The sequence below is a fragment of the Delphinapterus leucas genome, chromosome 13, assembly GCF_059928025.1.
Source record: "Delphinapterus leucas isolate spDelLeu-1000000601 "Yukka" chromosome 13, BTC_Dleu_Yukka2, whole genome shotgun sequence".
In the NCBI taxonomy this organism is placed as follows: domain Eukaryota; kingdom Metazoa; phylum Chordata; class Mammalia; order Artiodactyla; family Monodontidae; genus Delphinapterus; species Delphinapterus leucas.
Window position 1 is genome coordinate 60,095,063 of NC_143141.1, and position 15,494 is coordinate 60,110,556.

The 15,494-nt window shown below is 42.5% G+C and overlaps 1 protein-coding gene and 1 non-coding gene across 4 annotated transcripts in view; one reads left to right on the forward strand and one right to left on the reverse strand.

The window, feature by feature from the left end:
• Positions 1 to 15,494, forward strand: part of COX7A2L (cytochrome c oxidase subunit 7A2 like) — a 16,412-nt gene continuing 918 nt past the window's right edge. The window contains exons 1-3 of one of the 3 annotated variants that reach the window (XM_089923238.1): positions 1 to 5,399; positions 13,942 to 14,073; positions 14,791 to 15,494. In XM_089923238.1, coding sequence (XP_089779364.1) covers positions 5,166 to 5,399; positions 13,942 to 14,073; positions 14,791 to 14,931 — 507 coding nt within the window. In that variant the 5' untranslated portion in view covers positions 1 to 5,165 and the 3' untranslated portion in view covers positions 14,932 to 15,494. The remainder of the gene's footprint in view (positions 5,400 to 13,941; positions 14,074 to 14,790) is intronic. The other 2 variants (XM_022573973.2, XM_022573972.2) reach the window with 2 other exon arrangements.
• LOC115803445 (U6 spliceosomal RNA) lies at positions 10,611 to 10,717 on the reverse strand. Its single transcript, XR_004024197.1, has one exon. It is a non-coding gene; the product is annotated as a U6 spliceosomal RNA (small nuclear RNA).

Below are 15,494 nucleotides of genomic sequence, written 5' to 3' on the forward strand. Positions count from 1 at the left end.
CCACCAACAGTGCAAGAGGGTTCCCTTTTCTCCACACCCTCTCCAGCATTTACTGTTTGTAGATTTTGCATGGCAAAGGAAACCATAAGCAAGACGAAAAGACAACCCTCAGAATGGGAGAAAATATTTGCAAATGAAGCAACTGACAAAGGATTAATCTCCAAAATGTACAAGCAGCTCAGGCAGCTCAATATCACAAAAACAAACAACCCAATCCAAAAATGGGTGGAAGACCTAAATAGACATTTCTCCAAAGAAGACATACAGATGGCCAACAAATGCATGAAAAGATGCTTAACATCACTAATCATTAGAGAAACACAAATCAAAACTACAATGAAGTATCACCTCACACCGGTCAGAATGGCCATCATCAAAACTCTACACCCCATGTTTGTTTCGATATTGGATAGAGTCACATTTTCCTGAAGACAAAAAGTTCTACTATTTCAAAAGAAAATAATCCATGAACATTCACCTTCTTGAGACCAGGGTGTATGGTTCTTAATCTCCTTTTCTACTTGATCACCAATTTTCATGTAATCAGGGCGCTCATGTTAATAACAGCCTGGTATGGTTGCTCGTTTTTCATGGCAATGTGTGGAGATGATGTCCTTCCTTCCTTCCTTCTTCCCCTCCTTCTTTCCTTCCTCCCTTCCCTTCTTTTCTCCAGCAGCCCTATGAAGAACCACTACAGTGTTAACTCTCATTTGTTTATTCACTCATTCATTCTTTTCTCCAAAAGCTTTGTGGAGAAGAACCACCAGAGTATTAACTGTAATGGTCAGAATGGCCCTCGAGTGACCCTTCCTGTGGCTTAATACTTGGAGACTGTCACTCAATAGGCTCCTCACATCTACACAAGGGATGATTAAAGAATATTCTAAATGAATTGGTAGTTTAGGGTAGAAGTACGTGGAAACATTTAAAAATTCTAATTTTTATGCCTTTTGGGGACTTTGTATTATTTATCAGTGTGTATATGGACTTACAAGAGTCATACATGCCCACTGTAAAATACTGCAACACTGAAGACACTTGTGATGCACAGAGTGAGAATCTCCAGTCATTAGGAACAACCCTCCCACCCCAAACTGGACAAGGCCACTGCTAATCCTTTCATTCTATGTATGGGACAACATTACATCTACTATATTTTTATAGATGATGTTCATGTAAAATTGCATGAATCTTGTCCTGGATCTCAACTTTTTTCTATGCATAATTAAGTGTATTTAAGATGATTTAAAATAAATTATGAGTCATACCTCAGCCTTTCTTAACCAGTGAAATGAAATGTGATGTGTCAAAATTGAGTTAAATCCATAATCTTGGTGGATGTGCTTTTGACTTGCACATAACGAAAATCAGGCAGGCAAAAGTGAGGCAGCTCACACACCATATTGATATCCAACAATGAGAAGGTCAGAGCAGGGAGTTGATGTCAATATGTTCATCCCAAACTGCAATAAAGCTGTCCCGGCAACTGTAATCTCAGCTGCCGTTCCCCTCCTTTGGGTGAGAAAGGCACCATCCAGACCCTCAACTCCTTTGCTATGAAAATACCATGCTTTAACAAAGGTTTAATTGTTTTTCAGTCATATCGATATAATCTAGATTTCAGGTTTCAAAGACAAACTTAAAATTTCCACACCAGATAGGGCTTTACTTGACAAAAAGACTAAGAGATGACAGCTAAGATTTCTAACTCTGCCACATGAAAATTACCGAATAATTGCACAAATGGTGTCATTGTTCTGAGAATCATAAAGTGCATGTAGCTTTCCATTTTGTTTTCCAGTATTTTACTGGGGATGTTTTCCTTGGGATATCACTAGCAGTTTTCAATGCTAGGAAAGTGTTTTCCCTCTACCTTCTTTTTTTGCCAAAGAGAGGACAGACACAAGCCACAATAAAAAAGGTAACGCTACACTATAACATGACACTATTATAGTCTGTTTTCCACCAGGGAAGCTACCTTAGAATGGGCAAAATCTGCGTGCACAAACGTGCTTCTCCAGGTTCGAAAGTTTCTACAGTTTGCAGATGTGGCAGCAAAGAAACAGTAAAGTGGGGGAAAGCAGCATCTTCTGGACATCCATATCCAGGATAGGCCCTCCCCATGGTAAATCAGCCTGGAACATTTGTCACCAACTGGTGACACCAAAGCCAGGTGATAGATGGCTGAAGACAAGGAGGGATTGAAGGAATCAGTAAGAAGGGCCCACAATGACCTCAACAACTACAGGGCTTACACACTTTAACTCTGCCAGACTCACTAGCGTCAAATTTGTAGAAGTCAATTCTGAGAAAATTGGAGAATTAAAAAATTAAGAACTATTTCACAAGGAGTCATTCCTATCTACATCCAGTACGGCCATTTAAAATTTATGTTGGTCTTCCATCCATTCCCCAGTGCTTTCACAGAGTGACCTGCCAGAAGCCATTAGTGCACAGCCCTCACAAATGGAGAGGCAGCAGCATTCTGACTCACTTGGAGCCAGACTGGCATTTGCACTCACTCAAATCACTTGGCGATTAACAAGCTTCTCTGCACTAGGAATTGTGGTCACTTCCCCTCAGAACAGGACCTAGGAAACAACCTGAAGGGATCATGATCTAAAGAAAGATCATGCTTTGATGTTGGGTGGGATTATGCAAATAAGAATGAGAATAGGGTGCTTCAGTGCTGTCAGAGTGTGCTGTGTTTTATTTGGGAAATGAGACAAAATCTTCCTATGATCAGCCACTCCATGTGACATCCCAACCCACACTCTGCTACTGACATTTTATCTCCCACTGAACAGCCCGGCTGTTGTAACATTTTCAGGATTCTTAATTTATGTCTTGCAGAATCTAAAATCAGTTGGCAGGAACTTTAAGAAAATAACCAGTGTTGACAGGCACCTTTATACTTCAAGAAGCTGGTACACCTTAGTGCTGCTAAAAGCTAGGGATTGTTCTCTACTTTTTTCTTCCAAAATATGTCTAGAAGACAGTGGGGTGGAGACAGGGAGCTGTCCTAAATCATTTGATTTCTCTTTTCCATCTAAACTCTGTGAAAGACCTTTCTTTCCACCCAATATCTGCTAACAAGCTCATTCTCCTTTCGTGGTATGAGTGACTCCAGCACTTAATTAATTAAATGAGAGTAACAAAGACAAATTAACTGAGGTTCTTATATGTAGCCAAGAACCATGGAAAAGTAAAATGACTCAAAAGTAAGATCAGCAATGTAACACTTGTGTAAGCTTCATAACCTACTGAACTGTTGATTCTCAGAACACTAGCGAGGGAAGATGGTCTGGTGATGACGATTCCTACTTTACAGAAAGAAAGCGAGGCCCAGAAAATGTAAGTAACTAGCTGCAAATCACTCAGCCTTGAAGAAATTGCGACTCAAACCCAAATCACAGGTTCTTTCCATTATATCTCCATGCTGCTTTGTAAAAGTAGTGACTTTGAATTGGTCAATCACATGAATATGCTAAAACCTTTGCTCTTGAGTCTTGGCAGTGCTGAACACTTGGCGCTCTCGGGCTTACACCTGTCAAAGCTAGGATGCTGGTGTACACCCTAACTCTGGAGTACTCAGCCTCCATCCTCTTCTTAGAGTGGAGTTATATCTACTTATCCATTATGTAGTGCTTCAGAGTATAGACTCTTGAGCCAGGTGACTGGCTCTGCCACTCACTAATAACTGACCTGGGCAAGCTACTTAACTTTTCTGGGCCTCATTTTCCTGTACAGTAAGATGGAGATGATAACAGCACCTATCTCATAGGATTGTTGTAAAGATTAAATGAGTTTATGTAAAATGCTATGTACAGGTTAGTATCACCCATCTGTTTGCCACATGCTTTCATAAGTGCACTATAGGGTCTTCCCTGGTGGTCCAGTGGTAAAGAATCCGCCTTACAGTGCAGGGGACGCAGGTTCAATCCCTGATCAGGGAACTAAGGTCCCACATGCCGACGGGCAACTAAAGCCCGCATGCCACAACTAGAGAAGAGAAAACCCACACGCCACAACTAGAGAGAAGCCCACGCACCAAGATGAAGAGCCTGAGCACTGCAACGAGAAAAGATCCTGTGTGCCGCAACTAAGACCCGACACAGCCTAAAATAAATGAATAAATAATAAGTAAATCTTAAAAAAAAGCCAGTGCTTTCTTTCTAAAAAAAAAAAATAAAAAAAAAGAACTATAAATGCACCTGTAATATGCTTATGAAAACCTCTGGTTAGATGATAAAGCCAAGAAAAGCTTTGCTCCATTCCAGGAGGTAGGAAATTAGTATACTCCTTTTACACAGTACCTGGCACATAGTGGAGATTCAAAAAACATTTTTAAATTGAACTGAAGTGGATAGTACCATAACTGAAAGTGGTAGTCCTGATCTTTCAGGCTCAACGTCCAGATTTTTCAAGTATTTCTAGTCCACCTCCCCTCCACTCCCCACCTCATCTATCTCGAAGGGCAGAGACCAGGAAAAGGATGGGCAATCAGTTCCCACAAAGCTCAAGTAAGAGTAAAAATCAGTTCTGAGAACTGTGCAAAATATATGTCCTTGTGCCTGAAGTTCAAAGGGCACGATGTATTTCCTCTACGAAAAGCCCAGAGGCTATCTTTATATATTATTGGGGCGAAAATCCTAACAGCCCTCAGTAACAAACAGCTTGCAGCAGGTGTTTCCAATTTTTCTTATTTGCTCCCCCGACTCCTAGATTGCCAGCGAAGCCTGGTCGACGGATCCATACTCCTGAGCCCACTGAGCGAGAGTAGGACGCTTCACGAGGTGACCTAGGTTTGGGAGGAGTTAAGTTTGGGAAAGGGAGAGACGCCTTTAAGACAACTACCAGGTGGCGGCCCCACAGCACCGGCTCTCTGGGAGGGAAAGAGCGGACTCACCCCGCCCAGCCCCACCCCTCCCGCCCTAGGCCCCGCCCCGAGCCCGCCCCCCTCAACCCCGGCAAGTCCCTCAGCCTCCCGCATGATCGGCAGGGCGCTTGCGCAATTCTTAGGGCGTCTTGGTACTGCCCGAATCTAAACGTGACGGAAAGAGGCAGGCTCGTATTCCCTACACACCGCGCTACAGAGGCTTTCCGCGCTGCCCTAGAACTTGTTTTGCCTTTTTGGCCCTGAGAACCTGGCTTCTCATTCCATTATGTGGCTTAAGAGGGCATGTTTTAAATTAGGCGATCCCCGGGCAGCCCGCCTTTTGGCGCAGGGTCCTTGGGCTGAGTCTTCGGCAGACACCCGGGAAAGCGGGGTCCTTCTCTGGGGCGGTCGCGCGGGCAGTGGCTCCCTGAAGTCGACACCGGGCAACATGTATTATAAGTTTAGTAGCTTCACGCAGAAACTGACGGGAGCGTGGGCTTCCGACGCTTATAACCCTCAGGTACGGGTAGCGCCGCGCCGGTTCGGACAGGAGAAGTGGCGGCCCGAGTCTGCGCCTGGCAGTCTCAGCGCCGGAGCCAGGCGAGGCTTCTGCCCGCGCTTCGGTTTAGTTGGTCCCTCACCTCTTGTCACGCACTTGCCGTGGCCATGGAGGCTCCTGATTCTGTAGCTGCTCCCCGGCGAGGCTGGCCTGGTGTGGAAGTTGGGCCTGGCACTCAGCAGCGGTCAAGGTGACCCCCGAGGTCGTTGCTGGTGGCTCGTGAGGTCGGCGGGGCCCAGAATGTGACCCGACCGAGTCCGAAGTTTGGCCCTGTCCTTTCTTTAAGGAAGTCCAGCTTTCAGTCTCCTCAATGCCCCATTGTCATCCTCCTGCCTCAGCCCAAAAGACAGCCTCATCCAAGCACCAGATTTGGGAGCTGGGGTGATGGTACCAGCGGAAGCCATAGGGGCAGAAGGGGCTGTGTGATCAGAATTAGAAGACTTAAAGAGTTAATTCAAATGTTTGGGTGAGTCTTCGCAGTTAACGTGCAAAGAGCTGACATTTTTCCAGCTGTAAAATGGTTGATGGTTGCTCTTGAGTGGTCTGAAAAGTATTGCGACTTCACTCAGATTTTGCCAATTGGATTATCAGTCTTCAGCTTGTAGTGTAGAGATGAAAAACTTTAGAGTCCCAGACTCTTAATTTGGGCTCAAATCCTGGTTTCGCTGCTTTAATTTTATGACCTTGATCAAGTTAATTCATTGTGAGCTCAGTTTCCTTTAGGGCAGCTGGAGTACAGATTAAAAGAGATGTGTGTCATGTGACTAGCAATCGTTGGCAGGTGGCTATTACTGGATAAGTGGTAGCTATTCTCGAGAAGCTAAGTCTGAGATACCATCATTTTCATTCTCAGTCCTCAGGGTAGGTAGGGAAGGGTTGATGAGATATGCAGTTGGAAAACTGGACTGGAACAATAAGGGCCCCAGGTGGGGTGTAAAGAATGCTCCATTGTTGTTACCTTTTCTTTCTTCTGTGAAACACCGCAACTTGCTCAAGGGGAAGGATGTTTAAGGATGATTTCAATCTAAGATTAGATGTGCTGTTAACTAGGATAGGGAGGGCAAGAAAAAGAGCACGTTTTTTGGGGGTATGGGGTTGGGGAGGAAGGGTCCAGGTTTATAAATATTGAGCTCGTGATGAGATGTCATGTCTGATTGCATGTCTGATTGCAGCTGGATTTATGAATAAGGAGTTTAATAGATCTAGGTGTCTTCAGCCCGTAGGTGGTAGTAGAAGCTGTGGTGGGGGAGATCATCCAGGGAGCAAGCACATGGGGAAGAAAGATGGAGTTACGATTAGATTACAGAAACAGGAAGGGAGAGTGGAGGAGGAAAATTTATCATAAGAACAATCCAGGATTAGAAGGGAAAGCAGCGTGGTGTCGTTGAAACCAAATTGGTAGTGAGGTCTAAAGAAGGAATTCACAACAGTGACTTATCTTACAGATTATAAGAAATAGCTATTTCTATTATATTTGCTTCTATAAAGAAGCAGGTACTCTTAAAACATAAAGGTGTGTATTTTTCAGCACATTTTTGACAAACACACTGTGTAACCCACACCCTTATTAACATATACAATATTACATCACTCCTAGGAAGTTCCTTTTTACTATTGCCCTGTCAATCCATGTTCATCTTCCTATTCATATTTTTATCACTATAAATAGATAGTTTTGCCTGTTTTTGAATTTCGTATAAATGGAACCACACAGTACTGTTTTGTATAAGCCTTCTATTTCTCAATATTTTTGAGGTTCATTCATGTTATGTGTGTTAGTAGTTGGTTTCTTTTATTGCAGTATAGGATTTCATTGTATGAATATATCACAATTGATCTATTCCATTGGTGGTTGTAGAATTTCTTTCAATAGAGTTTTAGCATAGTCTAGATTTTGTTATCTAGTAAGAAAATGTGAAATTTTAAACTAAAACTGACACATCTTGAAATTAATTGGCACTTAGAGCGGATATTACCCCAAGATGCATTTGGTACAGAGAGGGATTAAAGATTTCTAGCTCCACTTGAATTGTGTTTCTCTTGAGAATTTGGACTTCTTAATTACTTAAGGATTTCTTAAGTTATGTTGAAAGAAGTGATATTATGTAGGCTTTATATGAATATTGTAGGCTTTATATGAATTGCAGATTTCAGAGTGATTGTGACAGGTATCCCCAAACCAAGGGTTCTGACTTTGGTAATCAGGAGTACTTCAATTTTTCCTTTCTTGGAAACTTTTAAAATGTTAGCATACTGTAAAATATAGGTGTTTGTAACTTTCAGTATTATGTAAAGTGAATAATCTAACATGCATTGAGTAACCTTATATGGAAAAGCTAGTTCTCTAACAATAGTACAGGTAGAGATTTATAAATCAATATGATGGCAAGTAATTGTCGGGAGGGTATTTTCCAGTGGTTGAGTGAAGAGCATTTTGCTTACCTTTCTGTGTCCTTTGTCAAAAATAAATTGAGGCCAATAAGCATATGAAAAGATGTTTGACATCATAAGTCATTAGGGTAATACTAATCAAAACCACAAGGAGATACCACTTCACACCTGCTAAAACAAAAAAGACAACAGGTGTTGGTGAGAATGTGGAGAAACTGGAACCGTACTACATTGTGGGGGGAATTTAAAATGGTACAGCCTCTTTGGAAAACAGTTTGGCATTTTCTAAAAAAGTGAAACATAATTTTACCGTATGATCCAGCAGTTCCTCTCCTAGTTAAGATGGCAGGATATTCTAGATTAAGGGAACTGCGAGAGTGAAGGAGGAGAGGGGGGCTGCAGGGGGAATCATTGAGTAGGTAAGTTTAGCTGTGGTGGATGGAGGTAGATCATGAAGGGCCTAGGATGGTAGGACTTAATTTTGTGAGAAATGAATAGGAATTTACAAAGCAACTTGATGCTGAAAGTTGTGGTAGAGTCTTGTCCAGAGGTTGAAACAAGGGCATGGCCTGCCTCTTCCCTTTAGTTTCATGAAAGGTTTATGATGGAGGAGTACGTATCATAACCAGAGCAATGCTTTGAAAAGATAATCTGACTGGGAGAGACCAGTGCCAGGGATGCCTGTTATACCCATAAAAGAGTTCAGGGTCTTCTCAGTAAGAATGGAGAAAGAGTCAGAGGCTGGAGATGAGTACTTAGCGCCCGGTGAAGGAGATTTTGGAAATGAGGAAGGAGGACTCCAAGATGACTGGGTAATGGGAGGATGGTGGTGTTTTCCCCAGAAACAGGGAGCTCCTGAGTAGGCTTGTGAGAAACTGGGTGAATTTTGGATTCACTGAGTGTGAGATGTCAGGGAAACATGGAGGTGGTGGTACCTAGCTGGCAATTGGAAATGAAAGGACTTGATCACTGCAGATTGAAACTTGTTTGTAGTCCTGAATCAGAATGAAAGAGCTCGTAAGTTTCTATCATTTAAAAATTAAAACATTTTTGGGATAATTCTCTTATTTCTCCACCCTTCTTCCTCCTCCTCCCCAAAGTTAAAAGGTAGAAGGAAAGGGGAAACTTTGGGCCAGTCAATTTTGAGGTGAAGAAAAATCATGTTTACTTTTCTCTCTTAAAATTTGGAGCAGCTAAAGTAGACTAGGAAGAACTCAGCTACTAAACGTGGTAAAACAGTTGAATGGCTCTTAATCAGTTGTAGAGGTAGTGATTGTGTAAACAGCTAAGAGATTTGATACTCAGCGAAACCTGTGATTTCCGCTTGGTCTACAGTCCACTTTTTTTTTTTTTTTGCGGTACGCGGTCCTCTCACTGTTCCGGGCTCCGGACGCGCAGGCTCAGTGGCCACGGCTCACGGGCCCAGAAGCTCCACGGCACGTGGGATCCTCCCGGACCAGGGCACGAAACCGTGTCCCCTGCATCGGCAGGCGGACTCCCAACCACTGTGCCACCAGGGAAGCCCCATCCTCTGTTTTAACACAATTACTGGTTGCTGCATTAAGAGTAGACTGTAGGGCAGCAAGGATGGAATAAAATCAGGATGACCAGTTAGGAGGCTGTTTTAAAAATCTAGGAGTTTGGACCAGAATGTGGATTGGTGAAGATAGGTGAGAAGTGGTCAGATTCTAAATATAATTTGAAGGTAGAGCCAAAAGGATTTTCAAATGTGTGAGTGAGAGGTATTAAGAACAATTTCAAGGTTTTTGGCCCAAGTACCTGGAAAGATGGCGTTATCATTTATTGAGATGAGGAGGGGCATATTTGAGGCTCATAATTCCTCTAGGTTGGGGCATCCGTGGCCCTGGAAGGAGGCCTAGGCGAAGGGATTTGCTGTAGATCCCTTCCTGTAAATATAGCTTCCTGGTCTACTCTTGAGAACCCTAGTGCTAGTCTTATCTAGCTGCCTTGAAACACTGGAAACCTTGACTGCTCTTATATTGTTGGGAGGTTTAATTATGCCTAGGGTGAAGTACCTTAGCACCATTTGGATTCTTTTTACCTGTGGGACCGAGACAGCTGATTACTGATGGTGTGGTGTAATAAACATGTGTGAGTTTGAATCCCATCTTACTTGTGACTTTTTTTTTTTTTTGCGGTACGTGGGCCTCTCACTGTTGTGGCCTCTCACTGTTGTGGCCTCTCCCGTTGCGGAGCACGGGCTCCGGATGTGCAGGCTCAGCGGCCATGGCTCACGGGCCCAGCCGCTCCGCGGCATGTGGTATCCTTCTGGACCAGGGCACAAACCTGCGTCCCCTGCATCGGCAGGCGGACTCTCAACCACTGCGCCACCAGGGAAGCCCCTGCTTTACTATTTTTTTAAACATCTTTACTGTAGTAAGTATAGTTGCTTTACAATGATGGGTTAGTTTCTGCTTTATAACAAAGTGAATCAGCTATATGTATACATATATCCCCATATCCCCTCCCTCTTGCGTCTCCCACCCTCCCTATTCCACCCCTCTAGGTGGTCACACAGCACTGAGCTGATCTCCCCGTGTGATGCAGCTGCTTCCCACTAGCTATCTGTTTTACATTTGGTAGTGTACATATATCAGTGCTACTCTCTTACTTCGTCCCAGCTTATCCTTCCCCCTCCCCGTGCCCTCAAGTCCATTCTCTGTGTCTGCATCTTTATTCCTGTCCTGCCCCTAGGTTCATCAGAACCTTTTTTTTTTTTTTTAGATTCCATATATATGTGTTAGCATACGGTAGTTGTTTAAAAATATGGAACGCTTTACGAATTTGCGTGTCATCCTTGCTCAGGGGCCATGCTAATCTTCTCTGTATCGTTCCAGTTTCAGTATATGTGCTGCTGAAGCGAGCACACTTAGGACATTTCTGAGCTTTGTTTTAATCATCTGTAACATGGGCTGGTAATAATTTATGGGGTTGATGTGAAGAGTAGATTTCATTATGAAGATTGTTTAGGAACCTGAAAAAAATGTTTATTATAAGTGAAAAAAGTAGAATGTGGGGTTTTGCACTGTGACTGTAAAGATTAAAATATGCCTATGGGGCTTCCCTGGTGGCGCAGTGGTTGAGAGTCCGCCTGCCGATGCAGGGGACGCCGGTTCGTGCCCCGGTCCGGGAGGATCCCACATGCCGCGAAGCGGCTAGGCCCGTGAGCCATGGCCGCTGAGCCTGCGCGTCCGGAGCCTGTGCTCCGCAACGGGAGAGGCCACAACAGTGAGAGGCCCGCGTACCGCAAAAAAAAAAAATATATATATATGCCTATGAAAAGATTGGAGGAGAATATACAATTCATAATAACTGATGGGATAAGATAATGGGATTATAGGTAACTTTAAAATTTGATATTCTAAACTTTTACAGTATTATAAATGGAAATATGGAATTATTTTAAACTGTTAAGATGGTTGATAACTCCTGTTTTGAGATGATCTTGTTCGAAAACTTTGCTATAGTTTTGAATCACTTAACAGGTAAACAAATACAAAGCAACTAGGTATAATCCCATCTAAAAATGCTCTCACATTAGTCCTGTCAAAACATGAATTTAATTTCAAACCAGTTTTGGAGTTGCTTGGTAGGAAGGGTTTTTAAATTTTTGCATTCAAGGGAAAATGATCATAAGGAGAAAATACAAAGAGCTCACAGAATGATGAGGGAGTGTCTAAAATTCTCCAGTTTAAAGAGAGAACTTTCTTATAGCCTTGTTATCTCAGTAGTTGGAGCCCCGGTTCTGTCTCTGACTCCTAAGTCTCTGTTATATTCCAAATGTAGACTAACAGCTTACTAAGCAGACTTTCTCTTCAAATGGATTGTTGTTTTTGAGCAGTAGTTGACGAGAGGTAGCAGGGGCAGGTAGGTACTTAAATGCCAGGGTTCTGGACTTGAGAGAGGCTTGAGTTCCCACACTTGGCTCTTTTTGTTATGGAGTCTCAGGCAAGCCACCCTCTCTGATCCAGTTTTCTCCTCTGTAAAAAGGGAAAGGTAACATCTCCCTAGGATTGCTGTAATGATACGTATGAAATGCTTAACATGATGCTGGGCACATAACAAGAGCTTGGTAGACATTAGCTGCTATTATTCCATAACACTGATATCCATAATGGCAGAGATTGAATGTGTCCTATATATTTTCAGTATAGAGTAATTACTCAGTAAAATATGTTGAATGAGTGAAAGAACAGAAAAAAAGGCCGTGATTCTTTCCCATTTATGGGACTGTGTTAGAAGAAATAGAAGCCAAAATTACTTTAATGCCTTTCTCTTGCTCTGTCGATCCCAGTGCCTGCCTGGTGGGAGTAACATTGAGGTTTTCAATATGTGATCTTTAGAATAGGTCTCTTGTCAATTATAGGTAAAGTTAGATTTTTTTGAAGAGATCAAGTAATATCTGACAACTCTTATTAATTTGAGCAAAGGATTTCCTTTTTCGTCTGTAAAAATAGAAGAGGCTGAGCTTTGTTTGCTAACTTTAAGATTTTATTTTTCTGAGTTAGAATTTAATATAAAAGGATGTGATTTTATTGATTTGTAACTAAGTTCCTTAGTGTGATCTGTAGGTTGTTTTGGAGAATCATTTATCTATCTGCCACTGTAGGTTTACTCCATCAGATAGAAACCCAGAGTTCCCTTTAGGTTCTTTTTTTTTTTTTTTTTTTAAACGGCTTTGTTGAGATGTAATTCACATACCATACATTTACTCATTTTAAATATACGATTAAATGGTTTTTAGCATATTCACAGACAATGTGCAACCATTACCATATTAATTTTAGAGCATTTTTATCACCTCAGAAAGAAAGCTATACCTTTCAGCTATCACCTTCCTCTTCCTTAACACCCCCCGCCCCTCCTCCTCTGTCCCTTAGCAGCCACTAATTTACTTTCTGTCTCTGTAAATATCCCTATTCTGGACTTTCATATATTTGTGGTCTTTTGTGACTGACTGCTTCTACTCAGCGTACTGTTTTTTTTTTTTTTTTTGTGGTACGCGGGCCTCTCACTGTTGTGGCCTCTCCCGTTGCGGAGCACAGGCTCCGGACGCGCAGGCTCAGCGGCCATGGCTCACGGGCCCAGCCGCTCCGCGGCATGTGGGATCTTCCCAGACCGGGGCACGAACCCGTGTCCCCTGCATCGGCAGGCGGACTCTCATCCACTGTGCCACCAGGGAAGCCCAGCGTACTGTTTTTAAGGTTTATCCATATTGTAGCATGTATCAGCACTTCATTTTTCTCCCCCCTTAGATTCTTTTTAAGACTGTGTGTTTGTCCTTCCTTTCTCTGTCACATGTGGCTGAGGCAGCTGCTGAGCCCCCGAATCTCCTTCAGCTTACGTTTATTGAATGCCTGCTGTGTCCCAGACACTGCTTTAGGCACATGCTACTTCACGCAGTCCTTTCAGTGGTAGACACTCTCTGTGTATGTAGTACATGTGTATCGTCGTACATACGTCACAATGAGAACACTGAGTTTTCCTTTTTTATTTTTACAGTATATGTTTTTTAACTTACAGATTTATTAACGCCAGAAGGTTCAGTTGCTCTGATGTAATTGTTTTGTTTTGTTTTCTGGTCCTGAAAGACAGCTCTCTTCCCATTACAGGCTCTTCCAGATTGAGATATTTCTTTACTGTGTGTCTGGAAAGTTTCTGAAGTCCACTTTGAGATTCCATGTTGGTACACCTACTCACCCAGAGGAGAAAAGGGACAGCCAGGTTTCTTTTGAAATTTAACCCAAAGTTCATATAGATGATAAATGTTTTATTGGTTTGATGAGAAGATAGACACAGTGGGTTTATCTGGAAGCTTAGATTGGGCCTTTGTTGTGGTTTGCTTCTCCCCCGTCTGCCTCCCCCACCTTAACCAGCAAGAGAGTTCTTGACTGTGTTTGCTCTGGAAATGGGCGCTAGGGTGTTTTAGGGACTTTAAACCTAAATGCTTTGTAATGCAGAGTTGGGGACTTTCCTTCTCTCTTGTGTGGTGGAATCACTGACTCCACTCTTCTGGACAGCCTTCTCCTGGAAAGGCTTGTTCACATGCCCAGACATACTTTCAACTTGACCTTTTCCTTTTTTCCTGCAGGGATTAAGGCCTGTGGTTTCCACAGAAGCACCGCCTATCATATTTGCCACACCAACTAAACTGAGTTCCAATTCTACTGCATATGATTATGCTGGGAAAAATAAAGTTCCAGAGCTGCAGAAGTTTTTCCAGGTGAGAGAAGACACTAGAACAGTGAAGGCTGTGAAGTAAATAGAGCTAAAAAATCCTACAAAATGGAGTCTTAATCTAGTTTGCTACTCACTTCCCTGTTTTTCCTTAAATAGAATTCTCTTGATTTTAGTTTAAGCCATAAACTGGTAGAACTTCATGTAGGTAGAAACTGATAAAAGAGGAGAGGGTGATTAATTTCCTCATCAGTATTTAAGGTTATGCAGATTTTTAAATTGCGTATGTAGCTGTTGATCATCCATTGGATGGAGGAAGCAATAGCATATATAATATATAATAATACTGTGAATAATCCAGTATATATTAGGCTTTGTGACACATGCAGTGACTTTTGGCAATAAGTTTTCTTCTAGTTGTTTTTTGCTTGCTTGATATTAAAATTCACTGAACTGTTGCTAGAAGTGGAGGAGGCTCTCTTGGGTTTGCTGATTAGCAGAGAAGCTAGGATTGGACTTAAAAATATGATTAATGTTAATCTACCTGCAGATAATTGAGAGGTCAGTGACTCGACTGTATCTCAGGTATCGTGGGAGTGGCAATAGCTGTTACTGCTGTTGCTGGAAGGTAGCTTCCCCCTCCTCAAAAATATGTCCAGATTTAGGACCAGCTTGGGGACTTTTGATCAGTTTAATGTCTTTTTTTTTTTTTTTTTTTTTTCGGTACACGGGCCTCTCACTGTTGTGGCCTCTCCCGTTGCAGAGCACAGGCTCAGCGGCCATGGCTCACGGGCCTAGCCGCTCCGAAGCATGTGGGATCCTCCCGGACCGGGGCATGAACCCGTGTCCCCTGCATCTGCAGGCGGACTCTCAACCACTGTGCCACCAGGGAAGCCCAGTTTAATCTCTTTTAATCTGATAACTCAGACTTGAGTGGGCATTTGGGGTCTTGAGTTGCCGTGGGGAGGGATTTTGGAGACTGTGCAAAATAATGGATTAAACATTTTATGGAGCCTCATTATTAAATAGGGGTTTAGCAGCTTAATAGAAAGAAGGTAGTTGAGTCCAAAAGGGACACGAACCTGTTGACTGACCTGGTGTGCTTAGACTTAGTCCACTACTGGTCAGAAGTCAGGCTAAATGTAGAGCATTTCTTACGCCTACAGGTCTTTGATTCGCTGCTGATTACCTTTGCCTTTAAAAAAAATTCACCAGTGCTCCTTTTGTAATTAAGCAATATATGATAAATTCCTTAGAAATGTGGAATTTGTTGCGCACATGTTCCTGAGGCTGCATTTTGGAGAATGACTTTGGACTTAAAACTTTAGCTACATTAGTAAGAAATACACCAGTATTTCAGTTAGCATTCTAGTAGATTTGGGCTTTTTCCAGTGCAGTGGGTTGATGGATTAGTTATAAAGTAGAGACATTTGTTCTATATTAGCCTAAATTGTAAAATCTTTTTCT